The sequence below is a fragment of the Perognathus longimembris genome, chromosome 13 (assembly GCF_023159225.1).
Source record: "Perognathus longimembris pacificus isolate PPM17 chromosome 13, ASM2315922v1, whole genome shotgun sequence".
Lineage (NCBI taxonomy): Eukaryota > Metazoa > Chordata > Mammalia > Rodentia > Heteromyidae > Perognathus > Perognathus longimembris.
In genome coordinates this window covers 59180354-59207317 of record NC_063173.1, presented here as the reverse complement: position 1 = coordinate 59207317, position 26964 = coordinate 59180354, and the positions used below count along the sequence as shown (strand labels likewise).

General features: G+C 50.2%; 1 protein-coding gene across 3 annotated transcripts in view; it reads left to right on the top strand.

Moving 5' to 3' along the window:
• Positions 1 to 13308: 13308 nt before the first annotated feature.
• The window catches only part of Sptbn2 (spectrin beta, non-erythrocytic 2), a 43878-nt gene continuing 30222 nt past the window's right edge, over positions 13309 to 26964 (top strand). The window contains exons 1-3 of one of the 3 annotated variants that reach the window (XM_048359628.1): positions 14291 to 14333; positions 14375 to 14395; positions 23041 to 23219. In XM_048359628.1, the coding sequence (XP_048215585.1) occupies positions 23063 to 23219 (157 nt within the window). In that variant the 5' untranslated portion in view covers positions 14291 to 14333; positions 14375 to 14395; positions 23041 to 23062. Of the gene's footprint in view, positions 13741 to 14290; positions 14334 to 14374; positions 14396 to 23040; positions 23220 to 25293; positions 25898 to 26964 lie in introns of those variants that run through there. The other 2 variants (XM_048359627.1, XM_048359626.1) reach the window with 2 other exon arrangements.

Below are 26964 nucleotides of genomic sequence, written 5' to 3'. Positions count from 1 at the left end.
TTATCTATTTGACTTGTTCTAAGCCTCGCTGCGGTCCGTACCCCATCCTCAGAGGGGACCCGAAAGCCAGGCCCTTTCCCACTTTTTTTTCCCCCCTGTACTGGGACTTAAACTCAGGGCCTGGGCCCCTGTCCTTTAGCTTTTTTGCTCTGCTTGAGCCGCAGCCTCCCTTCTGGCTATTTTAGTAGTTAATGGGAGATAAGAGTCGCTGTGACTTTCCTGCCTAAGCTGGCTTCGAACTGCGATCTTCTGACCTCAGCCTCCTAAGCAGCTAGGATTACAGACGTGAGCCACTAGCATGGGCTCTTCCCCAGTTGGACTGCACTCATTGTTAAATAACCCGGGTTAAGCCCGGGTATTTTTCCAAGACCTATCCCAGGTGGAACGGAGGAAAGTTATGACAAGGTCCAGGGGACTTAAGCCCTTAACTGTTGACCTGGCAGCCCAAGGAAGACGCTGGTGAGAGAGCTTCCTGCCAAGCAAAGAGTTGCCCAAGGAGGAGGGTGGGACAGGGTGTTGGCTGCTTTCCTTCAGGGAAAATTCTTCCACTCCAGCTCCAAATAACCAGGAATCAACAGATCAGGCTGTGGAGCTGGCCGAGTGCCTACCCAGTATGCAACCTTGGTGCCACTCCAAAGAAAGTGTCTGTCAGAACCTGAATCATACTCTTCTTCCAGTCTGGGCTCAGCCTAATGCTTCTCTTCCCCATCTCAGCTGATCACAGGTAGATATATTGGACACTGGTGGCTTTTGTTTCTGAGAAATTCATTATAACCATCAGGTTTGACAAAAGAACAGGAATTTGGGGAATAATCTGTGTCTCTCCCCTTTTAGAAGTTTCGGAAGGAAAAGGAGCTAACATTGTTGAATGATTATGAAGTGATACCACAATAGTATTGGAGATGACTCTTTAAAATAGCCTCTATTGAAAGCCAGATACCCAATGGCTCTTATCTGTAACCCTAGCTGCAAATATCTGTAGGTCATAGTTTGAAGCAAGACAGGACAGAAAAGTCTATGAGACTCTTATCCCTAATTAACACCAAAAAGTCATAAGAGAAGTTATGGATCAAATGGCAGAGTGCCAGCCTTGAGTGATAGTACCTACGCCTTGAATTCAAGCCCCAGTACTGGCACCCAAACAAAACAAAAGAGCCCCTATCAAAAGCAAGGAGAGGGAAGAGAATGATGGAGGGTGAATAACACCAAAGTACATTGCATCTAGGTGTGAAGATAGCATAAGAAACATCACTGAAAGCTGTCCAACAATAGAAAATGGGGAGGATGGGGAAAGAGCAGTCGAGAAGATTATTCTGATTAAAATATATGCACCAGCAAAATACCATGGTGAAACCTTGCTACAGTTAATGCACACTAACTGAATGAATACAGAGGGTAAATAAGGACAGATACAGTCAAAGTACTTTATGTGCATGTATGAAAATAGAACAGTGAAGCCAGTTGAAATTGTTTTAAAAAGGGAGTAAGGGAAATTAATAGAGTGTGACTGAAGTGCATTATATACATGTATAGAAATATCATAGTGAGGGGCTGGGGATATAGCCTAGTGGCAAGAGTGCCTGCCTCGGATACACGAGGCCCTAGGTTCAATTCCCCAGCACCACATATACAGAAAACGGCCAGAAGCGGCGCTGTGGCTCAAGTGGCAGAGTGCTAGCCTTGAGCGGGAAGAAGCCAGGGACAGTGCTCAGGCCCTGAGTCCAAGGCCCAGGACTGGCCAAAAAAAAAAAAAGAAATATCATAGTGAAACCCCCACTTGTACAACTAGTTTATGCTAATAACAAAAAAATTAAAAGTCCGCATGGAGAGTGCCAGCTCAGTAGAAATATTCCACTTTGAGAATGGCTTTGATGAAGGGTAGAGGAATAGTTGCCAATGGCAACTATTGGTCATCCTGGCTTCCAGTCCTCCTCCATGGAATGGGCCTAAAGGATGAAGTTGCAAGGAATGCCCAACGGCCATCCTAGAAGCAGAGAGGCCTAAGAAAGGTAGGCAGGGACACAGCGCTCTTCCTACCCAGTCTGGACAGAAGTGAAGGAGGAAGCCTTGGGTATGAGGGCCAATCACCAGGACTTCTAAGCGGTTACCCTTGTAGTCAAGCAGGGCTTGACATTCAGTGAGTATTGGCTCTGTGCTACACACTCTTCGCCTTATTTCCCCTAAGTCATCATCCCTTCTAAGGGAGGTGTTGTTATAAATGATGAAAATTATGCTCTGAAGTATAGGTAGCATAACACTACATTTATAGATATCAAAGTCAGATAACGAACCCCAATTCGGCTTCCTACCAGCATCCCTGGCTGCTTGGAAGTTCTGTAGTGTGGGAGCCTCCACATTACTGTGAGAGCCCAATCACTCTCTGCAAAAGCTTTATCTCCCTCAAAGAGGGCCGACACGAGCTGCCACTATGCAGGTCCCAACCTATCCGCGTATGCCACCAACCTGTTCAGGTCTAGCTATGGGACTCTACATTACTAAAAGTGTTTTTACTCAAATCCTATCCACAGAGCAATCACTTGTCGGTTAGAGTCAGAAATGACCACTGAGGCAATCACTTATCTTCAACAGATAAAGCTATATGAATCACAAAAACATTAAGTCACCTGCCCAAGGTCAATTTATTTATTTATTTATATATTTTTTTGCCAGTCCTGGGCCTTGGACTCAGGACCTGGGCACTGTCCCTGGCTTCTTTTTGCTCAAGGCTAGCACTCTGCTGAGCAAAAAGAAGCCAGGGACAGTGTTCAGGCCCGGAGTTCAGTCCCCAAGACTAGCAAAAAAAAAAAAAGTCAAGGCTAGCACTCTGCCACTTGAGCCACAGTGCCACTTCAGGCCGTTTTCTATATATGTGGTACTGGGGAATTGAACCCAGGGCTACATGTATATGAGGCAATCACTCTTGCCACTAGGCCATATTCCCAGCCCCCAAGGTCACTTTAGTCATCAAAGGAGATTTTGACTATGGCTCTGAATATTTCTAGGTCAGATTTTCATTGTCTTACAGGGTTTCAGGGTCTAATTCTCCCTGATTCTTAAAATGGATAACATACTGGTTTTGTGCCCATTCTGCCACCCATTCAGGAATTGAATGACTGTTTCATGTCCACTTTGGATTTTTTTAATTTTTATTTTTTGCCGGTCCTGGGGCTTGAACTCAGGGTCTGGGCACTGTTCCTGAGACTCTTTTTTTTTTTTTTTTTTTTTTGGTACTGGGTATCAAACCCAGGACCTTGCACTTGCTAGGTATGTGCTTTGCCATTGAGCTACATCCCAGCCCCCTGAGCTTCTTTTTGCTAAAAGCTAGCACTCCACCACTTGAGCCACAGCACCACTTCTGGCTTTTGCTGTTTATGTGGCACTGAGGAATCAAACCCAGGGCTTCGTGCATGCTAGGCAAGCACTATACCACTGAGCCACATTCCCAGTCCTGGATATTCTTTTTGTTTTTCAGTTCCAAGCATCAAATACAGGGCCTTACACATGCTAGGCAAGGTACGAGTTCTACCACTGGAGTACATCCCAGTACAAGCTTATTTGCATTTATTTTTGAGAAACAAATACTGCTCGGCCAAGGGAAGACCCACCCTCAAGAGCCCCACACTGATTCTGACCCCAAACCAAGTGTTGGAATGGAACCAGAATGTCATAGGCAATGTTACCAGATGAACGGTGACATTGCAGGGACTCCTAAGTTGCCTTTCCCTTTTAAGTGTGCCTTCTCTGTGCATCTCATTCATGAACACACCTTAAGTCAGACTTCATTCTCAAGCTTCCCTGGAACATTCAAATATCCCAAAGAAGTTGACCCTAAGAACTTAAGTGGAAAATATCCCTGGGCTCCCCTTTATCAGGCTGATGTAAAAATGAAGTCCATGTGAGAGCTTTTTTTCCTAAGAAAGAATCAAACAACACCAGAGAATCTGTTTCCCATATAGACAATAAGAAAGGGTTAATGGTTTCTCTTGGGTCCTGTGAGAAGTCTGTCCCCCACCGGTTCCCATAACCGGGTTTCCTGAAATGGAACATGTCCCCCGTGCCTCTCCACTAATCACATCCTTGGAAATGGGGCCATGAAGCTCAGATTAGCTCATCCCTTCACCTTCTCGAGGCCTTCTCCACCTGGAGCACAGAAGTGGGGCAGCTTCACCACGGCTTTCCTATTAGGGGTCAGACAGGGATGCTCTTGCCAAGGGAGGTTAGGTTGGGGAAAGGGGGCGGGGGACACCAGAGGCCATAATGGCGCCGCTTTCTGTGCCAGTTTCGTGGACCACGGCTGATATTTTTCTTCTAAGACTTGGAGGCAAATGAAAGATTCTCTTCCTAGGATAATCCTGACTGAGCTTTACATAACTAGGATATTTTCTTCTTCGCCCCCATTCCCGGTGCTTTCTTCCTCTCCTTCTTAAAATGCCTGGCTCAGATACTCAGTAGCTTCCTGTGTTTCCTGGCTGAGTCACCTTCGCACAATTTCTGATTTCTCATCTACCAGTAATAGGTGCTGGGCCAGCCAGGAGATTTCATGTCTCTCCTGTGTCCAACCCTACTTTGCCTGGATAACCAATAAAAGCAAGAGTGTTTCTCCTCTCCATAATTGGCTTTTTACCTTCTCTATAAGCAGGATTGGATTTGTACTGCCAGCTGATGTCCATCCGCTGGAAAGGAAAGTGCTTTGTGCTCAAGAGCCCTTGGGGATGAAGCATCTGTGTTGTGTAATCTGGTCACATGCAACCAAGTAAGCCTATTGATCTGAAGGCCAGCTGATCAACTTTATTTGCAAGACTAATAGGCTAATTGGGACATAGATCCTCCTCCCAAGAGCCCCACAAAAGTGGATATTAGCGCCATATGTTCAGTGGTAGGTTGGTCTTTGTGTGAGACCAGAACCCTGGGGTTGGAGGTGTGGCGCAGTTGGTAGAGTGCTAGCCAATGAGCAGAAGCATCAGGTACCAAGTTCAAGTCCCAGTCTTGAAAAATAAAAGAGAGAACAGTCTCTGAAGTGCTTTACCTGGAAAGCTGGGAATCTGAAGCCTTATATGAGTTTTTTTTCCCCAATTGGTCTTAGTCTAAAGTTGATTTTATCTCTTCTAGCCTTAAGGCTAGTTTTCCCAACTTTCAGTCTCACCAGTTGAAATGAGGTCATGGGATCCAAAAGGATCAGGATATCTTAATTCTTTTCCCATTTTACCACTTACTTTTGGTGTTATGTTCCAGTTTTCCACAGCTAAAATAGGAAAACTCTCCCAGGAATATAGTTAAAATAACATGTATGAATAAATTATGAGTTGTGGGATCTTTAAATTAGATGAAAGCTTAGAGGTCACTTAATCCAGTATTTCCAAGCCAGAGAAACAATGGTTATCCCATTCATTTCCTTCATCCCAACCCTTCCTCCCATTCCTCTCTCTTATCTCCTTCTGTAACGTCTTCCTGGTATCCAAGGTAGGGAATCCATCCAATTTGCAAAGTATATTTAGGATTGAAGAACGCTGAACTGTGTGACCTCACTATTTCATGTAATAGTTGTGTTAGGAAATTGGCCACTTTGTAAGCAACCTGTAAAATCATCTGTGGACATCAGTGGCTTGGCAGTTTTTCATTGTGTCAACCTACAAAATCTCTCCATCTTTCCAGCCCTGTTTCTTCCACTCATTAGTCCCAGGATCTGCCCTTTGAAAGCACAAAGAAGCCATCTAATCCCTTTATAAAGGAGTCTGGGGAATACTCAGGATTGTTATTGTTAACTTGTCACAGTGGCTCAGACCTGCTCTGAGTGATTGTATTACAGATGCCTGTGCTTGGGTCACTAGCTGTTTCTAAAACACACTCTATATACCAAGTTTTGTATGAATTAAGCCATTCCAGGCACATTGGGAAGTGACTGTTGAAATCCTGTTATCAGTTCTTTCATAAACGGAAGAATCTTTTCCTAATGCAAATAGCCTTCCTCACTAACCTTTTACACAAGTCCACATTTTCATGCAGTATGTCTTTCTTAAGGCAAGATTTGTCTACATACAAAATTATGTAAACTAGTGATCGTAGCCATAGCTAATAATCATTGAGTCTCTATGTACAAGCAGGCACCTTGAACCTGACATGCACTGTTTAATTTCTCACCACAACTTCCTTCTGTAAAATTATCCCCTAATTGTTTACAGATGAGGAAACTTAGGCTTAGAGAAATTAAATACTTTGTTCAAGGTCACACAATTAGAAAGTGATGAGCCAGAGTTCAAACAAGTTCATAGTGTCTTGGTGTCTTTACCCCCGGGAAGTTTCAGATGACACTGATAGTTGAAATGACTAACCCCTAGCCATGTGCCACAACACAAGTGAATTAGGCTGAAGTAATTGAACACTGGCCTAAAATGTCTACAACTTTAAAAAATCTACCCCATACCTACTCTTTCTGGCACTGTAGTTTTCCCACCACAACTTTCATTTACTAGTGCAGTTTGATCAATGAATCCCACAGACATTCCTGCAACTATTAGCATTAAACAGTTGTTGTAAAATTCACTTCCGACACATGGTTGTGAGCAGGCTCTTTTCACAAGAGTGTGTATGCTCCAAGGGGTTGGTTGCAGGAGTTTCTTAGAAGAAAGAAGTGGTTCGTGACTGGCAAAATCAAAGGTATTGAGAATCACAGTTGATCCCAGCCTGCTCCGAGATGGGTCAGAATCACTCAAACAGGCCCAGTTTTTAATGGCATTTAGGCTTGCAAGTTAAAAATAGTTTAGGAGGGCTGGACCATAAATAAGTGATGTTTTGAATCTGAACTGGACAAAGATAAATGAATGTAACATTTCTGTGTCCTCAAATCAGTTCCAGGCTCCCACATTGACTCAATAGCAGCAGGCATTCACAACACTGCTAAGAACAGAACACAGCTGTTGGGGCTCCTGGAACCCAGCTCTTCTGTACTGGGTAAGGATGCTCAAGGTAGGATCCTCTCAGTCCTCTATGCCCCGCCCTATCCACCCTCAAATTTCACAATGCCCCATTTTATGTGTAGGATCTTATCCGCAGTCTCATCTGCAGACTTTCACTTTCAAATGCATGTCCCTCCTTTGCAAATCTTGTCTTAAGCTGGCTAAGATCAGGCTGGTCTCCTGGTCTACACTAGTCACTGGAAATCAAGCCAGTCTTCAGAAGAGGCTCAGTTTTACTTGAAACCCACCTTTCTTACCTTTACTTCCACAGACTTACTTACCATTTCAACTAACAGACTCGGGCGAGGAAATATATAATTTTATTTCTCAGTCCCCATTCCTACTGATGGCAGAAAAAGAATAACCATAACCAGTTCAAGACAACTCCAACATTGTACATTCGCCTAGTCTGCTTCTTGTGATGTCCTAGTGTATGTGTGGGTAGGTATTGTTCTGATATCAAAATGAGCCATAAAGGCAAATGTCATTTTTTTTGTCTGTCTTGCCTAACTAATAAACTGTAGCTTCCTTCACTTGGTCTTGGGCATTGGACTCCATGGCACACAGTTCTCTGGCAGTTGACACCTGTGGTCTTGGTGCAGACAAAACATAGCAATGGCTCCACGCTTCCACCTCAGCTCTTCCTGACGCTGCTAGACCTCCACCAGCCCCCCGGTTTGTGCCATCTACCCACCCTCTGCCTCTGTGGTCCCCACTCCACACCAATTCCCACGGGTATCCTGGCTTTCACTCCTCAGCTCTCTCCTTCTCTCTCCCTCTTTCTCTCTCTCAGAGGATGGACGGCCATGTGGAACAGATTACCCCATATCTGCTGTGCCTACACAGATGACAATATCACTTCTCCTCCGTAGTTGTTGTCCTTGAGTAGCACTGGCTACTTTGAAAGATTGTCTTCTCTGGTTCCAGAAATTAAATGGAACCCAAGCTTCTTCCATCTACTATTGGGTGGTGGTGGGGACAGAGAGCAGAGCCCCAGGGCCATCTTGACTCGCTTGCTCTCCTATCCCCATCATTTCTAGTTCTTCTTCTCCAGTCACAGGAAGGATTATATTTTCTTTGTAGAAGGTAAACTCACATGTTCTTCCTAACTCAACAGATGATGGCATCAACTCTGAGCTTCAGGCTTAGCAGGTTCTGTCTCTTGATATTTAAAAGGAAGCTTCCAGAGGAGGAAAATAAATTCCCCTGAAGCATTTAATTCTTGCAATTTAAAAATGGAAAGTTTCAACAACATTATTCCATGCTATTTTAGAATTTAGCTCATTTCATGTTGAGACAAGGTACATTTTGCCAATATTGCCAAGCCTGGCCTCAGACTCCAGAGCTCAGAAAAGCTGCCTGTGTCAAACTCTGGAATAGCTGGGACTACAGGCATATATTACCACACTCCTGGCTCTCAGTGCAGACTTTAAAAGGTCTGTTGGGCTCAAAAGCCAAGAATGTAACTCTGATTTCCCTGTAGTATTCCTATGCAGACGGCAACGTATATACAAAGCCCTCACTTCTGCTTAAATGCTGGAACACGGATTGGGAGTGAAATAGGTGGGAATCAAGAGGCTGGCTCAATGGTAGTGTATTTGCCTAGCATGCATGAATCTCTGGGCTCCATCCCCAGAATCCCCCCACACACACCTCAAAAAAAAATAGGTGGAGGCAAATACACAGGTTAGTATGAAAACATTTAGTTTCATCTCTTTATGATAAAGACGTCTATCTCAAGGTCTTTCTTGCCATTCATTAGTTTATTGCACAGATACGTGTACGCCTGCTCTGCTGGGGCTGTATCTACACATGGGCTGCATCTACACACAGTATCCTCCCTTGCACAACTCACAGTCCCAAACATAACACAACCTGTGTGCTATGACAACCCTCCCCACACCATCACATCTATCTTGAGTGGAACCTTCGATGCATCCACCCCAGAAAAGAAAAAGGTCTGGATTCATCTTCTGCCCAGTGGGAAACCACTGACAGGTTTTCAGTAGAAGAATGATCTATCACATGGACATATTATTAAATATATGACTGAAGGTGCCCAGGGGATGAGATGGCCCTGAAATCAGGTATAGAGTAAGAAGCCCTGAGAGATAACCGTAAATGACCAGGAGAAAAGGCGCCTGCAAAAGAAAGAAGGGCATAATGAGTCATTGCTGCCAAGACTGAAAAGTACGATAGCAATTAGGATAACCACTAGTTTTCACAGTAAGATCATTGATGACTTTGTTGGCCTTATGCTTTTTTTTTTTTTTGGCCAGTCCTGGGGCTTGGACTCAGGGCCTGAGCACTGTCCCTGGCTTCTTCTTGCACAAGGCTAGTACTCTGCCACTTGAGCCACAGCGCCACTTCTGGCCATTTTCTGTGGTGCTGGGGAATCGGACCCAGAGCCTCATGTATACGAGGCAAGCACTCTTGCCACTAGGCCATATCCCCAGCCCCATTGACTTTGTTGGAAGCAGCTTTATGCAAGCAGAAGATACTGTGCTGGGATTAGGTCAGTCCATCAGTTCTTATCTAGTCCCTTCAATTACCATCTGTCTACACTGATGTCTTCCAAGTGGCTATAAGTCCAGACCTTCCCTTTGAACACCACACTGGTAATTGATTACTCAATCTCCACTTGATTAATTCAAAGGCATCTTAGACCCAAGTTCTAAGATCAACAATTTCCCCCAACTAAACCTGGTTTTCCTTCCCCATCTCAGCGAATGGCACCTTCTTTCCATCCTTAACAAGCCCCTTTTTCTCTCCACTACCCCTACATCTAACTCGTTTCCACATCTTACCAATTTTTCCTACTATATATTTCTGCATCCACTGCCAACCTGAGTCCAAATACCATCTCCTCTCTCTCACTCCAACTGTGAACTTCTTCACCTACTCCAACACACCAGCAAATCATTTGTATTTGTGTGTGTGTGTGTGTGTGTGTGTGTGTGTGTCTACGCACCAGCAGTGGGGCTTGAACTCAGCGCCTGGGGGGCTGTTCCTGAGCTTTTTTATTCAAGTCTAGAACTCTACCACAGTGGTAGAGCCACATCTCCACACCTGCCTTTTTGGTGGTTAACTGGACATAAAAGTCTCATGGACTTCCTTGCCTGTATTGGCGCTGAACCTTGATCCTCAGATCTCAGCCTCCTGAGTAGCTAGGATTACGCGTGAGCCACTGGTGCCTGGACAGCTAATCTTTTTAAATTACAGAGTTGATCACCTCACTTCTTTATAGCCTCCCAAACCATTACAGTCTTGGCACTAGAGCCAAGGGCTATAATTGTTGTGAATAAATGTTTGATGGAATGAAGGAAAGAAAGAAAAGAATGAAGGAAAGAAGACTGTGAGCATAAAGAGTAAGGGCAAAGTGGGTACCAGTGGCTCACACCTGTAATCCTACCTACACAAGGCTGAGATACCAGGATCATGGTTTGAAGCTAGACCAGGCAGGAAAGTGATGGGACTCTTATTTCCAATTCACTCCCCAAAAGCCAGAAGTAGAGCTGTGTCTCAAGTGGTAGAGCACCAGCTTTGAGCAGAAAAAAGCTAAGGGACAGTGCCTAGGCCCTGAGTTCAAGCCCTGCTTCTGGTGCATGTACACACACACACACACACACACACACACACACACACACACACACACACAGGCAAATGGCTCAGGGTTTAACTCGGTAGCAGAGTGCTTGCTTAGCATGCACAAAACTGGGCTCAACCCCTAGAGCTGCAGGGAAGGGGGGAGCAGGAAGAGTGAGGGTGATAAATACAGGCCATCAGGGCTTCTCATTTCTTAAGCTAGCAGAAATTTGAGAATGCTCAAATACTGATGGGAAGGAGCCAGCAGAGAGAGAGCGAGCAAGCACCAGAAGGAGTGAGGGCCATAAAGAGTGTGGGAGGGGATGAGACTTAGAGCAGGAGCCAGAAGAATTGGAATCTCATATGGAAGGAGGGATACCTCTTCCATGGCATAGAAAGAGCTGCGAACTCCGCTACATCTGGAGGATAGATGGCAGGGGTCAAGACCTCTCCATGAATCTTAAGCAGCATTTCTGGAATCTCTGAGCTGCTCAGCATACTTGGTGGACATCATTCCATTCACTTTTGCAGCCCACAGAAAAAAGGAAGCAGCCGTTGTCTTCATCATTGACTGTACTGATTCACTACAGAGCAAAATAACTAGTTTCCAAAGCAACCCAGTTGCACAGCCGAGAGAAATGATCTCAGTGTTCCCTGTATTAGGCATGATTCCTTTCCAAATTGGGAAACAGTACAGTAAAATAAGAATTTGGTAAAAGAATAATGGCTGACACTGATTGAGTGCTTACTACAGGGCAGTTGTTCTAGTGCTTTACCTGCACTAACTCCTCCCCCCACCCTGTCCCCACAGTGCTGGGAATTAAACCCAAGATCTTCACACACACACACACACACACACACACACACACACACACACGTCATCTGTTCCACCACTCAGCTGCATTCTCAGCCCTGCAATGTATTTTTTAATGCCTGTATTTTACTGGTGGGAGGGTAAGTACATGTCCAAGGTCAGACAGCTAGAAAAATCAGGATTTAAACCTAGTTGACCCCAAAATCTTTTTTCTTTCCTTTTTAAAAAAATATTTTTTTTTTTTGGTACTAGACTTGAGTCTTAAACTCAAGGTCTGGGTGCTTGTCCCTGAGCTGTCTGTGCTCAAGGCTAGCCTCTAGTTCTATCACTAGAGCCACAGCTCCACTTTCAGTTTTTTTTTTTTTTTTTGGTTTCTTTTGGAAGTTTATTGGAATTCCAAGTTGCACGGACTTTCCTGAATGGTGATCCTCAGATCTCAGCCTTCTGAGTAGGCTAGGGAGTTTTGTTTTTTATTTTCCTAAGTCTAGATCTCAAAGATAGGTCCTGTGTATGCCAGTGAGATGCTCTGTTACTGATCCACAACCCCAGCCTCCAAACAGATACGTTTAATTACTCTGCCACACTCTGTGTCCATTAGGTACCAGGAATCAGAAGGTCTGGGATCATTACTATGAACAAATTCTATGAATTTTCACTCAGGTATCTGAATATCAGTCTGCTCAACAGTAAAATGAGAATAAAAATTAGAATACTTACCTTATATGGCTTTTTGTAGAATTATGAAGTGCTGAAAATGGGAAATGATTCTACAGAAGCTATCATCATGCTATTCGCAAGGCCCTAGAGTGTTTCACTTCTAACTAGGTCATAATCTAACAGGCTGTGGGCTGAGACCCTTAGTTCCTATAAAAAAAATATAGCAGCAGTTTGATGGCTCCAGTTTCTTTGGCAGGTCCTGTCAACTTTAATGTCCCTGTCCAAGAGTCTTCCATTATACACACCTTACTTTCCATCTCCTCCCTGAATCTTCCAACACACGCGCGCACGCCCACGATTGACTGAATGCTTGATCCACTACACCTGGGGCTCTAAGGGCCTGGGAACTGTCCCTTATTTTTTGCTTAATGCTAGTGCTCTACCACTTGAGCCACAGCTCTAGCTTTTTCTAGCTTTAGCTTTTTGCTGGTCATTGGAGACAAAGAGTGTCATGGATTTTCCAGCCCAGGCTAACTTTGAACTGAGAGCCTCAGGTCTCAGCTTCCTGAGTAGTTAGGATTACAGGTGTGAGCCACTGGTGTCTGGCTTCCAACACATTCTCTACTTACCTCTAGGGACGGTTGCAGTTTATAGCCCTTGCTCCTTGGAACCTGTCATTTGAAGGAGTGACTATTAAAACACATCACAGGTAGTCTCAATCACAGCTGATGGGGTGTACCCCAGAAGGCGGAGGTCACATCAGAGCTAGGAGAGAACTTCAGGATAACCCCTTCTAAAAGTGCAATTCCTGAACTCTTCGCTCATCTCCTCTTACACACGAGGGAAACCAAGGCCAGGTAGATGAAATGACACTAATTAGGGGTGTGGTTTTACCTTGCAAGTTGTTTTCAAGTACATTTCACGCAAGTGATTTTATTTTGTTGGAACCCTATCTGTTTCAGTATCTTTTCAGAAAGAAGCAGAATCCTGAAATTCATGACCGATGAGGCCATTACGAAACCTGAAATTCAACCATTCACTCAACGCGCGTTCCTGGCGCTGCCTGTTGTACTCGGCCATTTTCAGGCTTTCTCCAGGCCCACCTTCATCAGGAGCAGGAAAATAACCTCAGAGATGGCCCCAGGCCCACCCGGCTATGAGACTGGTTCCTCTCGGAGCTCAGCTTTCTAGTCTGGAAGAGCAGCATCTACCTCCCAGAGCCAGCGAGGGGGTGGGAGTGTCACATGACACAGTGCACTTTTAGCACCCACCACTAGCACCCACCCTGGGCGTGCGTCCGTTCCCATTTAGGCATAATTCCTCCCTCTCCTAAGCAGAGAGCACCGCACCTTGGTCTACGTATGACCTTAAACCTTAGCCCATCCGACGGCCGATAAACCGAGGAGCTCAGCCTGTGCCAGGCCTAGAAATGTCCATCCCCGCCCCCAGCCCCCTGAAGACAGTGACTGGGCCGCAATTCTCCTTGGTTGATAAATGAGAGGCGCCGAGGAGCCGCTGTGATGACTGTTCCGAGAATCTGATTTGTGAGCAGGCAGATCTCCACCAGCACCATGGAGATGCTCTTGGAAAGCGGGCCAGGCTACCTGCCGGAAGGAGGGCGCGAGAGAGGGGGCCCGGCGGGGACCAAGGCGTGAGGGCGATGGCCCGGGGGTGCCCGGAGAGGAGGATCTGACGAGGAAACAGAGGCCACATCTCGGGGAGACCTCGGCGGTGAGCGGCGGCGGGGGGGGGGGGGCTGCGCCCCCCGGGAAGCGGGGGTCCGGGGCCCCCAGGCGGGAGAGGACAAAGGTGGGGCGTCCACCCCGGGAAGGTCGGGGGCTCCCGGGGCCGGGAGGGGGGGCGCGCGGGGCCGGCCGAGGCCGGAAGACGGCGGGGGGTCGGAGCCGGCCAACCAGCGGCGGCCGCGGTGGCCCCGGGGAAGGTCAGCGACCCCGGGGCCGGGGCGCCGCGGGGCGAGCCGGCAGGGGCCTCGGTTGCCATGGCGCCGGGCGGGGCGGGGGGGGGCGGCTGGGGCCCCGCCCCGAGCCCCGCGGGGCCGCGGGCTCCAGATGGTCCCGGGCCTCCCGCGGGAGCCGGCGGCCTGTGGCAGGGGGGAGGCTATTGTCCTCCATCCGCGGCGCCGCGGTCCCGCCGCTCGCGCCCGCGCGCCGCCGCCGCCGCCGCCGCCGCCGCCGGCCCCGCGCGCCCCCCGCGCCGCTCACGCCCGGTGACAGCACCCGCCGTGCGCCCCGCGGCCGCCACGCCACCCGCCACCGCCCCTCGCGGCGGGGCTGCGGCCGCGGCGACGACCGGTGAGCGCCGCCCGCCCGCCCGCGCGCCGCGCTCCCCGCTCCCGCCCGCCGCCCGCCCGGCGCTCCGCGTCCAGGTAGGTGCCGGCGCCCCGGCCCGCTTTGTCCCGCCGGCCGGCCGGGCGGGCGGCGGGCGGCGGGGGCGGCGCGCTTTGTGCGGCCGCGCGCGGGGTGCGCCGCGGGCGGCGGGGTCGGGGCCGGGGTCGCGGCCCTCGCTTCTGCGGCCGGGGGCCCAGGGCCGGGATGCGGAGAGTCATGTGCCCACCGGCCCGGCACCACGTGAAGGCGGCGGCGGGGGCCGAGGCTCCGTCCGCTCCGGGCCGGCGCGCCGGCGGGCCTGCGGGAAGACTCCGGGAGAGTTGGGGGTGGACCGACCGCGGACGGACCGGGTCGCCCGGGCTCGGAGCGCGGCTGTCAGCGCCGGCGGGTCGCGGCTCCCGCGGCGGCGCCTGCGGGCCGGGCCGCGGGCGCGGGGGACGCGCTGGGCCGGCGCTGCCCCGCCGCCTCCGGCCGCCGCCGCGGGAGCCGCGTGGGCGCCTCCTCGCCCCCTCGCCGCCTCGCCGGCTGGCTCCGTGCCGGCGCCCGGGCTCCCTCGCCGGCGTGGGAGAGGGGGCGCGATCGGCGGGGGTGCGAGCAGCGTGGGCCGACAGGGGATGCGTTGAGCAAGGTGTTTGCGGGTGTGGGGGGGGGGGCGCTGGACATGTGAAGGGCCCTGGAGGCCCCCGGCGCGCATCCATCCTGGCTGGGCTGTGCCAACTCCAGCAAGACAGTTGGCAATCGCCATCCACCCCGGCTCCGACCGACTTGGCCTCATTCACCCCACTGCAGCTTGCGGGTTGACCGAGGGGCCGAGGGACGGAGGGACCGTCTGACCCCAGCTACATCCTGCCCGGTATTACCAGCGGGCTCCGTGGGTTGTTTCTCAGCTGCCTTCCCCCGTGGGGAGCAACCACAGTCTTCCGACAGTGAGAGCTGGGACTTGCAGGCCATGGTCAAGGGTTATCCACAAACCAGTTTACCTTGAAGGTGAAGAGGGCAGCGTGAAGTTTCCATTGTGTATCTTAGCCTGATGTATGGGGCAACCTCTTGGGGTGTGCAAAAATGCAAAAGATCCGTGAAGGAAAACACTTAAGACGGAGCTTAGGAAACTCATGTAAGCTTGGGGTTTGGGGAGGGAAGGGGCAGCCAAGTGAAAATGAGGCAGGTTCCAGACAACCATGGCTTACACCTGTAATTCTAGCTGCTGGGGAGACTGAGAATTGAGGATTGTGCAGTTGGAAAGCCAGCCTGGGCAGGAAAGTCTGTGAGACGTTATTTTCTATTTTTACCAGCAAGAATCTGGAAGTGACACTGTGGCTCAGGTGGTAGAGCACCAGCCTTGAATGGAAAAGCTAAGGGACAGTTCCCATGCCCCGGGTTCAAGCCTCATTCTTGGCACATACATACAAAATGAGGCTGAATAATTCTTTCCTAAGAGAATGAAAAATGCACCACCACCACCACCCCTTCAATCTACTTCCTAAACTCCTGGGGAGCAGATCACTTACGCTTTATCAAGAGCATGGTCCAGGAAATAGGTTGGGATTTTGTTTTTCCTACCTTCTATTCTGGGGCATCTTTCTTTTGCCTTCCTGGGAGTGCTGGATTTAATTATGACTCCTTTTTCCTTTTCCTCTCCCTGCCATTTATAGTTTGAGTCAAATAAGATTTTTACTTTGCCAAAGTCCCCATCTCTTCTAATCTATTATTCATCCTCCTGTCATTTATTCAATTCTGCCTTCCCATGGCTGCTGCAACCCCGTCCTTCCTTCCTCACAGCTGTGATTCGCTGTGTCAGACCCAGTACCTCTGTTTCATTAGCTCTAGCGCCCACTCTGTCTTCATTTTCTTCTCGCTTGGAAGCTGCATTTGAGTTCAGCATGAGGAGGGAGGGCCTGCACACACCTAGAAGTACTCCAAGTTATACCTACATTGCAAACAGTCCTCACAGTGCCTCTAACCAACCGGCCCCAACTGCTTGTCATCATTGGACAGCTGTGGCCTTCAAAGTGGGTTCCCCAAATGCAGGCTCAGTGCCACCTGGGAACGAATTAGAAATGCAAATTCCCAACTCCTCCCCCAGATCTGCCAAAAGAGAAGCTCTGGGGGCAGAGCCCAGTGGTGTGCTTCAGCAGCCCTGCATGCCAGGCGATTGTGATTTGTGGGAGTTTGGGAATCCCTGGTCAGGAGCTCTGGTGCCCAATCCTGAAAGTCCTGCAGCTGAAGAAGCAGAGCGGGTCATTTCTAATCCCACCTAAATTCTTTCCAAGCTTTTCTTTGGCCCTGAGAAAGACATCAACACTCGTGGCCCAAAATGCATTGTAGTCGCTTTGTACACTGTCTTTTTATTGAATATCTATTGTACTGGACCCAGAAAGGAGTGAAAAAGGGAGTAAGGAGCTGGGAATATGGCCTAGGGGCAAGAGTGCTTGCTTCATGTACATGAAGCCCTGGGTTCGATTCCTCAGCACTACATACATAGAAAAGAGCCAGAAGTGGCACTGTGGCTCAAGTGGCAGAGTGCTAGCCTTGAGGGAAAAAAAAGCCAGGGACAGTGCTCAGGCCCTGAGTCCAAGCCCCAGGACTGGCAAATAAAGCAAACAAAAAAACCCATAAAAAGGATATAAGACCCAGTCCCCCAGGTGGAGTGAATGGAGACACATAAACAAGTAACCGCAATACCATGGGACCAGCGCAGGCACAGCTAGCTGCCTGTGAGGTTCTAGCAGCGGGCGCAGGGGCGGAATGATCCACTCTTCTCTGAGGGAGTTAAAGAATCAATCGAGCCGGATGTGGTGAGAGGAGGAATTAGGTACAGGCCAGTCCCAGGGACAGGATTTCCAGCTTTAGAGGCCAGGCCAGCGGAGGAAAGTCAGTGGAGGCTGATGTCTTAGAGGACCTGCCTGAGGTTGAGCAGTTTGTAGGTTCCAGCCTGCAGCTGGAGGGAGGTGACACTGTTAGGGCACTAACAACATAAGCTACTTGGGCCCCACTGAGGTCAGTGGCTAAGAATAAGAGAGGGGTGAAAATGGTAATCAGGATTAGCTGCTGCACTGCTCTCTTGCCAGAGTTCAGGGATCCCTGGAGGAGAATAAGTTTGGAGGTCCTCCCGTGCAGGGAGGCTCTGAGGGTCCAGTGTGTATGTGTTGGGGGGCGGGGTGAGGATTTGCTCCCTGACAGCATGAGGAAGTATGAGCATGGAGACCCAGGTCATAGGTAAGGGAAGATCGACTCAGTGAGAGGGAACCAGGATCTGGGTAGGAGAAACTCAAAACAGAAAATTATAGGAATCTGGAGATGGCAGCTGGGAACTTAGAGAACATATTGTCCAAAAAGGCAGAGGGTGTGGGAGAGGCTGCAGACCCAGAATACTTGGAACCCCAGACTCTGCATGCACAGAGCTGCAGTGCTTCACAACACTGTCAGGAGCACTGTTCTCAGTGAAATCTCCGGGAATGAGACCTCTACAGTCTCAGTACGGTGGCCCTGGAGGGGGGTCTGTGACCAAAGGACAAGAACGCCCTCTCGGTTCCTTTTCTTTATCATGACATCTCTGGAAACTCAGGTCAGAAAACATGTAGGCCTCAGACTTGGTTTGGAGAGAGGAGCATTTAAGTGTTTGGAGTTTTATTTGGAGGAGACAGAGATTCTAGCTCTGTCCTTCTCCTCTCCCCCTAATTTAAAAAAAGATTTCACAGAGAGGCCCTTCCAGCTGGGCCTCCCCAGAAGGTCTGAATTCCATGCCTGGCGTCTAATGGGTTCTTAGGACCATTGGGGGCACCAAAGTGGTACAATTTGGGTACACTGAGCATATAGGGGCTTTGGGGCGAGTCATTTGGAGACAGTGTCAGACATGTGGCTTCCTTAAATGTCTGCTCTATGGAATACAGAACCCTAACGCATAATTTGAATGCCTCAGAGTCTTCAGAGGCCTGAGAGGTAACATATCTGTACGGGAGACAAAAAGGGAGTGGCAGGGTCTGCAGAGAAGTGGGGGGCTCTGCCCCTCCTAAAGGAACCTGAAATCAGTTCTTTCAAAATAGTTTTGCTGCATCTTTTTTTTTCCTCTTTTAAATCCCCTTCTGTTTAAAAAGTCAACATTTCTCTGCTTCAAACTTTTCTGAATTTGAGGTGTTTGCTGTTCACTAGATGTTTTGTTTTATACCTGTACTGGGGTTTAAACCCGGGGCCTTGTGCTCTCCCTTGGCTTTTTCTGCTTAAGGCTAGAGTTCCACCACTTGAGCCACACCTCCACTTCTGGCCTTTTACTGGTTAATTGGAATAAGAATCTCATAGACTTTTCTTTTTTTTTCTTTCTTTTTTTCTTGCCAGTCCTGGGGTGTGGACTCAGGGCCTGAGCACTGTCCCTGGCTTCTTTTTGCTCAAGGCTAGCACTCTACCTCTTGAGCCACAGCACCACTTCTGGCTTTTTTTTCTATATATGTGGTGCTGAGGAATCGAACCCAGGGCTTCAGGTATACAAGGCGAGCACTTTACCACTAGGCCATATTCCCAGCCCTCTCATAGACTTTTCTGACCAGGCTGGCTTCCTACTGCAATCCTCAGATTTCAGCCTCCTAAGTAGGTTAGATTACAGGCATGAGCCACCAGTGCCCAGCAGATACGTTGGGTTTTTGTTTTGTTTTGTTTTCTAGTCCTGACACTTGCACTCAGGGGCTAGGCACTGTCCCAGAGCTTCTTTGGCTCAAGGCTAGCACTCTTACCTCTTGAGTCAGCCTTTTTGTTTATGTGGTACTGAGGAATCGAACCCAGGGCTTTGTGCATGCAAGGCAAGCACTCTACCACTAAGCCACATTCCAGCCCTGTTTTGATTCTTTTTTAGGGCTGGGAGTGTAGCCTAGTGGTGGAGTGCTTGTCTAGCATGAATGAAGCCCTGGGTCCGATTCCTCAGCACCACATATAATAGAAAAGGCCGGAAGTGGTGCTGTGGCTCAAGCAGTGGAGTGTTAGCCTTGAGCAAAAAGAAGCTCAGGGACAGTGACCAGGCCCTGAGTCCAAGCCCCAGGACTGGCAAAAAAAAAAAAAAATCTTAAAAAAATTTATTTCTTTATTGTCAAAGTGATGTACAGAGGGGTTACAGTTTCATATGTAAGGCAGTGTTACCTCTTCCCTCATCCCCCCCTTCCGTCCTCCCCATACGCCCCCATTTTAATTCTTTACAGAGTTTTTTTTGGGGGGGGGAGAGGTAGGCATGTAAAAATCAGCATTAAATTTTTGAAACAGCAGCAGAAAGGATTTCATTTTTCTTTATTGTTGATGGCTTTTTATTTGTAAACATTTCAGGAGGGCGGGGGAGGAAACAACAGGGAGGAAAGTAACAATAGTTCGAGTCCCTGCCATTTGTTCAGAGTAATGTGCCGAATGTAATGCTCTTTTGTAAGGAGTGTTTTATGATTTGAAAAATAAGCTTGGTGAACCAAATAAATGAATAAATACAGCTGTTGGCCAAACAAAGCACTCCTGGGGGCTGCTGGCTTTGGTACGTTTGTGCCTCCTGGTAAAAGAACAGGGGATCAAGTAAATGGACAGTTGCTGGGCACTGGTGGCGCGGTGCCTTCTGGGGGGTCTCTGCATAGATCCCTCCCAGAGCCACGCAGCAGCGCTGGCGTGGTGGCGGCTGGTCTGAGGGGCCACGCGTGAGACCCCTAACCCGCAGACTGCCTTCGTACCTAACAGCTCACTGAGTTCAGGTCATGCGTTGTCCACAGTACTCGCTCTTTGCTCAGGGTGATTCAACTCTGCCCCAGAATTTATTTTTATGTAAATATTTACAGAGCAAATCCAGAGACTCTGTTGGGGGAAGTGATGGGAAAGGAGTCATCTGCCTAGTGGGAATTAAGTTCTCTGCCTTCCTATAGGGAAGGAAAAGCCCAACTCCGGGGACCTGAGACCTCAGCTCCCACACACTTTGCCTAGACTGTGGGGAAATGTTCCTGGTACCCAGGGAAAAGGAGGGTGGGCAGATCTGGCCATCAGGCCAGTCAAGATTCAGCTCCTTGGGACCAGGTACTGATCGGAGCCAATTTCTCCCTGTCCCACCCACCCAAGCCCTTTTGCCACCCCCAAACCACACGTTAGGTTTTCCTTACCCCATTTTTTCAGGAAGGATACTCACTGGTCTCAAACACTGCCCAACACTGCTAGTGTCACAGCCCTGGACTAGGAAGTAATACTCAAAATTGAACCGGTGTCCTAGGAGCCAGGCGCAGGTAGCTCATGCCTCGCCGCTACCCAGGAGGCTGAGATCTGAGGATCAAAGTTCAAAGCCAGCAGGAAACTCCATGAGACTCTTCTCTCCAATGAACCAGCAAAAAGTCAGAAGTGGAGCTGGGCGCAAGTTGTAGAGCACTAGCCTTGAGGGGGGAAAAACCCACAAAACTCAGGGACAGTGACCAAGACCTGAGTTCAAGCCCCAACACTGGCACAAAGAAAAAAATAAAGCTAAATGAGAGTGTTGAGGTACAGAGCTCAAGCCTCAGTCCTGGCACACAAGTGTGCATGCACACAGGCACACATATACACACAGACACACATATACACACAGAGCTGGGAACATGGTTCAAGGGGTCCAGCACTTAACACTTAGCTCTGAGTGCCAAGCCTCAGTACCACCCAAAGAGCTAAATACATAAAGATGTCTTCACACTTAAGATGTCATTAATTTAAGAGAAATTTAACAGAATATGTGATTCTGTTAAAGTTAAAAAATCTCCTTTCAGCCAGGTGCTGGTGGCTCACACCTGTAATCCTAGCTACTCAGGAGGCTGAGATCTAAGGATAGTGGTTCAAAGCCATCCTGGGCAGGTGAGTTCCTGAGACTCTTATCTTCAATTAACCACTAGAAAGCTGGAAGTGGTGCTCTGGCTCAAAATGGTAAAGCACTAACCCTGAACGAAAAAGCTCAGGAACAGTGCCCAAGCCCTGAGTTCAAGCCCCACAACAGACCAAAAAAAATCTTCCCTCAACATTCCCCTTGAATGGCTGATGGGTGCTATATTACACAAGAACTTTGGGGAGTACAGGTATGTGTGGGGCGCGTTGTTTTTCATTTTTGTCAAAATCTCCAGGAGCTAACAGTTATTTTTTTGAGGACAGTATATTGCCCAAGTTAAGATCAAAAGTAGTGTTGGCAAGCATACCTAGCCCAAAGAAGACGGGGCCCTGGAAGGCTGGTTGGGTGCTGATCCCTCTAGGAAGAACTAAAAGACTCGAGGGTAGTCAGGGAACATTAACTGTTCTCTATTCCAGAAGCTGTGATTATGAGTCAGGGCTGGGAATATGGCCTAGTGGTAGAGTGCTTGCCTCACATACAAGAAGCCCTGGGTTCAATTCCCCAGCACCATATATATAGACAAAGCCAGAAGTGGCGCTGTGGCTCAAGTGGCAGAGTGCTAGCCTTGGGCAAAAAGAAGCCAGGGACATTGCTCAGGCCCTGAGTCCCAAGCCCCAGGACTGGCAAAAACAAAAAACAAATACAAACAAAAAACACACTGTAGTGCTCCTTCCAGCTGCATGACCTTGAGGCAGTAACAACTTCTTTGGAGGCCTCCAATCTATGAAGTGACAGGGACACATATGTCACATGGGTGTCTTTTAAGCACTTATTAAGCATTCTCTGTAACAAAAGGGAAAAAGTGAGAACTATACTGTGTCCTTTGAACTCCTGGGCACTTGGTCTATTCTTGCCTGTCAGTACATTGGTCTCCCTGTGGTATCGACCGCATGTTTGTTGGACTTAGCTCAAGAGGAGAATTGGGGTCTTTTCATCTCCCATGGCGAACATACCACAAAAGGCTCAGAGATCCAGTGGATTCTCTCTCGGTATAACTAATACAAACTAATGATTTTTTAAAACTTTTTTTTTGTTTGTGTGCTGGTCCTGAGACTTGAAATCAGGACCTGGGTACTGTCCCTGAGCTTCTTTTGCTCAAGAATATACTATTCTACTACTTGAGCCACAACTCCACTTCTGGGTTTCTTTCTCTTTTTTCCCCTCAGTCATGAGGCTTGAACTCAAGAGCTCAGGCACTGCCCCTGAGCTCTTTTGCTCAAGGCTAGCGCTCTACCACTTGAGCAACAGTTCCACTTCTGGTTTCCTGGTGGCTAATTGGAGATAAGAGTCTCTTGGACTTTCCTGCCCAGGCTGGCTTTGAACTGTGATCCTCAGATCTCAGCCTTCTGAGTAACTAGGATTACAGGCGTGAGCCACTGGCGCCTGGCTAATAATTTTTTTAAAGAAGGCTCAGAACTCAAATAGAACTGGGAAATGATAGAACTCGAGTTTGCACTCATTACTGCCCAACAAGACCCCCATCTGCTGCCTGCATCACCCTGGTCCACCCACTGGTATTCCCACAGCTGTCTCCAGGCTGAGCCCCTGGGCTCTGCTCTGTCTGTCTCTGGTTTGAAGCCCTCCAGGCCGGTCCTCAGGCTCAGTAGTGTGGTCCTTGCAGCCTCTCCCCGGGCAGCCGCCATCTCCGCGCCCCTTCTCCCACTGATCCAGAGTGCTGATGGCCACTGTCTAAAAACAAAAGGTCAAACTAGCCACAACCATGGCCACAAGGAGATCGGAGCCGAGAGAGGGCAGAAATGTAGCAGGACGTGGTGAGTAGGGGGCTTCGCGGCCCCCAAGACGCCCCTCACCAGCCACGTGTTCTTTCAGGAGCAGGAAGCCACCCACCACCATGAGCAGCACTCTGTCGCCCACAGACTTCGACAGCTTGGAGATCCAGGGCCAGTACAGTGACATCAACAACCGCTGGGACCTGCCCGACTCCGACTGGGACAATGACAGCAGCTCAGCTCGCCTCTTCGAGAGGTCTCGAATTAAGGCTCTGGCAGGTGAGGTCCGGGGTAACTGCGGAGGTGCTGAGGTGGGTTTGTAGAGTCGTTTGTCTTTATGGGGAGACAGCTGTCTTTCTAGGCTGCTGTGTTGAAGTGGGAGAGCCTGAGCTCCCCCGGTCAAGCCCTTTGGTCCCCGGTCCATGCAGGAATCAGTCACACAATGCCAGGCATCTCCCAGCCTCCCAACCCCCAAGCCCAGGATGCCAGCTGAGCTGACCCCTGGACTCGCCCAGCTGGCTGAATCGGCTTCCCTCCCTGCCCTGGGCCCTGAGTCATGCCCCTTCTCCTCTACACTCTTACTCTTGCTGTCGCTCCTGTCTCCACCCACCTCTGCCTCACCTTTCCTGCCCTGGTGTCATCCTGGGTTTCCACTGTCAGTTCCCACACCTGTTCTGCTCCACCTGCCGTCTGTTACTCCCATTATTGTGGCTACCTGTTCCCTGAAGCAGGATCCCTTTGCCTGCTGCCCCACCATACTCCAAAGCCACCTATTCCCCGTGGGTTTCCTCTCCACCCATCTTGGCCCCTGCCCTTCCCTGTGGCCAGGGCTCTCCCCTTCTAGGCACAAACAAACCCGTCTGACGGGCCTCCTGGTGTTCAGGGGGAGGGGTTGTCATGGCAACAAGAGTAGGGTTGCCACCTGACACCACCAGCGGCTGCTGGCATGGGGCTGAATCACCCACACACCCCTGGGCCACCCACCCTGTCTGACTTGCCGCCTCCATCCCACCCCTGTCATCACCACTGACCTGCCAGTTGCCCAACCCAGCTCTGTGTAAGAGGTCGTGACTCCTCCCACCGGAGAGGTGGTGCTCCCTCCCAGTGGGGAGGCACCCACAGCGAGAGAGAGGATGGAGGAAGCCCAGGTTCCCAAACCAGTGGTATGTTTTACCCAGAGACAGTTTTGATAAAAATAGCTTCCCAAGCCCCTCCCTGGGCACAGTGAATTAGAATCTCTAGACATATGGTCCAGAACGCAGGGTTTAAAAAAGCTCCCTAGGAAATTCTCAGCCAGCCCAGCACCAATCTGGGACAATGGTAGCTGCAGCTTCTGAGGAACCTGGGTCTGTTTCAGATGGGTCCTCTGTGTGTGTGTGTGTGTGTGTGTGTGTGTGTGTGTGTGTGTGTGTGTGTGTGCCGGTCCTGGGGCTTGAACTCAAGGCCTGAGCTTTCTATGCTCAAGGCTAGTGCTCTGTCACTTAAGCAACAGTTCTACGTCTGGCTTTTTAGTGGTTCAGTGGAGATAAGTGTCTCACAGACTTTCCTACCCAGGCTGGCTTGGGTCCTGAGATCTCAGCCTCCTGAGTAGCTAGGATTATAGGCGTGGGTCACTGGTGCCAGGTTCAGATGGGTTCTCGAGACTGGCTGGCAAGCTATTCCTATCTGTTTCTAGACCAGAGCTCAGAGAGGACAAAAGACAGGAGGGATGGACAATGTCAGTGATGTGTGTGGGAAACATCTCCCTGGCACCCCAGTTTTAGACTCACGTGTCCTCTAGGACTGTCGTGATATCTGTGCCATTGCAACTGTTGCCCAGGACTCTGAGCGCGTCTGCAATGATGCACAGTCCAGGACTGTCGCTGTCTGTGTACAGGAGACACGATGTCATGGCACCTGTGCCCATAAGCCAGTACCGGCACTAGTGCCATGCCTGTGCATTTGACGTGTTCCACCCCACATTGTCCTAAGTGTGCACACAGATCCATGCTACCAGAATCGTCCCTGTGCACGCACACGTGCCACCCAGAGCTCAGGGAAGTGCCTCAACCACTAAGCTGGGTCTCACCAAAGAGGCGTTCCGCATGGGCTTTGCCTTGTGGCAGAAGGTGCCAAGCAAATACTAGATGACTGGATTTGAGGTGTGGGGGTGTGTGTAGGCTGCCAGCAACAAAAGCAGAAGCCCGAGGAAAGGGCAGAAGAGAGGCTGGTAGTTTGTGGCCAGCAGTGGGGCAGAGCTGGGAAGCTGGATGGAGGGCCCTGGTGGGCAGGGAAGGGGAAGCTCTCTGGGCTGAGCTCAAAGCCCCTGGGCCCTAGACAGGGACTGCCTCCTGGTCTGTCAGCAGCCCTTCAGGAAGCGGGAGTTTGCTTTGGGGGGCCCCCTCTGGCGAGTCTTCCCCAGTCTGAGGCAACCTGTGGCCTGACAGGCAGGTCTCCTGGCAAGGGCAGCTCCCTCCTCCGCCCCAGCAGGGACTGGCCCTGCCCCGTCCCAGCTCCGCCCCCTGCCCCTCCCCCGACACCGTCCGACCTGTTTGTCTGGAGCTGCCTCTGACTCCCTGTGGCCAGGTGTGCCTGCTCACTCTTCTCTGGAGCTAGAAATCCCATAACTCTGTCTTTCCTCCTTGAAACTCCCAGGATCCTTGAAATCCGCGCTACCCCATAGCAGCCTCTGGGGACCTCCCCAAGGCAGGCTAACGGACAGAGGCTCGCCGCCCAGCCCTGCCCGGCCCGTGGGAGCATGGACTCTGGGCCAAGGGCTGTGTAGGAGGCAGCAGGCACCATGAGTGCGAACGGATTGGGCAAGGTGCATGGGAACGGCCTGAATGGGGCCGAGGAGTTTTACTATGAGGCCTTGGAAGGGTCCCAGAACCCCGGGGGGCTTCTGCTCTCCCCAGCTGCCTTCATCAACCCTGCTCAGTACGCTAGCGTGCTGGAGGGACGCTTCAAGCAACTTCAAGGTGAGTTCCCCTGGGTGAAGGGGAGCCCCGGCCAGCTGGAGGGGACCAGGGGCTGGAGAGCCTGCCCTGGGCTCAGAAGCTAGAGCCAAGCTCTTCCCTGGACTTGAGGGCCGATACCATGAGATTTAGGGGGAATCATGTCAAGTGGCCACAAAGTCTAGGGATGTAGACAGAACCGGGGAAGGGACTTGTGTGGGACACTGTGACCTGAAGGCAGCCTGACAAGGATGCAGGGGGGGGGGGCACGGGCGGCAGGGAATCCAGCCACTGGACCCCCCTCCCTCCCCAGGCAGCCCATCCCTGGCTCACCCAGTTAGGGAAGGAGAGGAGTGGGCCAGAGACCTGAGCTTAAGCCTGTTTGTGTTCCCCTGGCCTTGAGAGTGGGTGTCTGTGTGGAAATTGGGGAAAGTGTTGAAGGAGAGGGTTGGAACAGAGTCTGGGAAGATGTCTAGGCAGGGGTGTTCATCCTGGCACGGCTAGTCAAGCACATTTCTGAAAGGCATTGCATTTCGGGGCCTGTGTGTCTAGGATGTTGTGAGTGACTTGTGACATTGCACTCTGTGCTTGGTTTTGCCCATTTTTCCTAGTTACCCCTCTTTCTACTTTCTACCTGTGTGCCAACATGGCCTCACCCCAGGCCTAAAACCAGGGCAGGCTCTGCCCTCCCTCTCCACCCAGTAATGTCTGGAAATCCTGGGCTGTCCCCAGCCTGGGCGGGGCCCGTAGACCCTGAAAAGAGGCTCAGAGACACCTGGGTGCCACCGGTGCTACAGTGCAGCCCACGCAGCCATTAGGACCCCGGGCTTGGCACAGGTACAGGGGCTGGAGGTGAGGTAGGCAGGAACAGACTTGGGCGTGTTGCTGTTTTATGGGTGAGGTGTGCAGGAACGTGAGATTAAGGGAGGAGTCTGTTCAGTTTCTGAGATGCTGGTGCTGAGATGGAGTCCAAAGGAACTCTTCACACCCTGGTGACTGGGGCTGGGCCCTCGCGAGCACACGGGAGGCCATCCCCGAGGTCAGGGCAAGCTGGCCCGTGGAGCAGCTTCCCAGGCCTGAGCCTCTTCCCT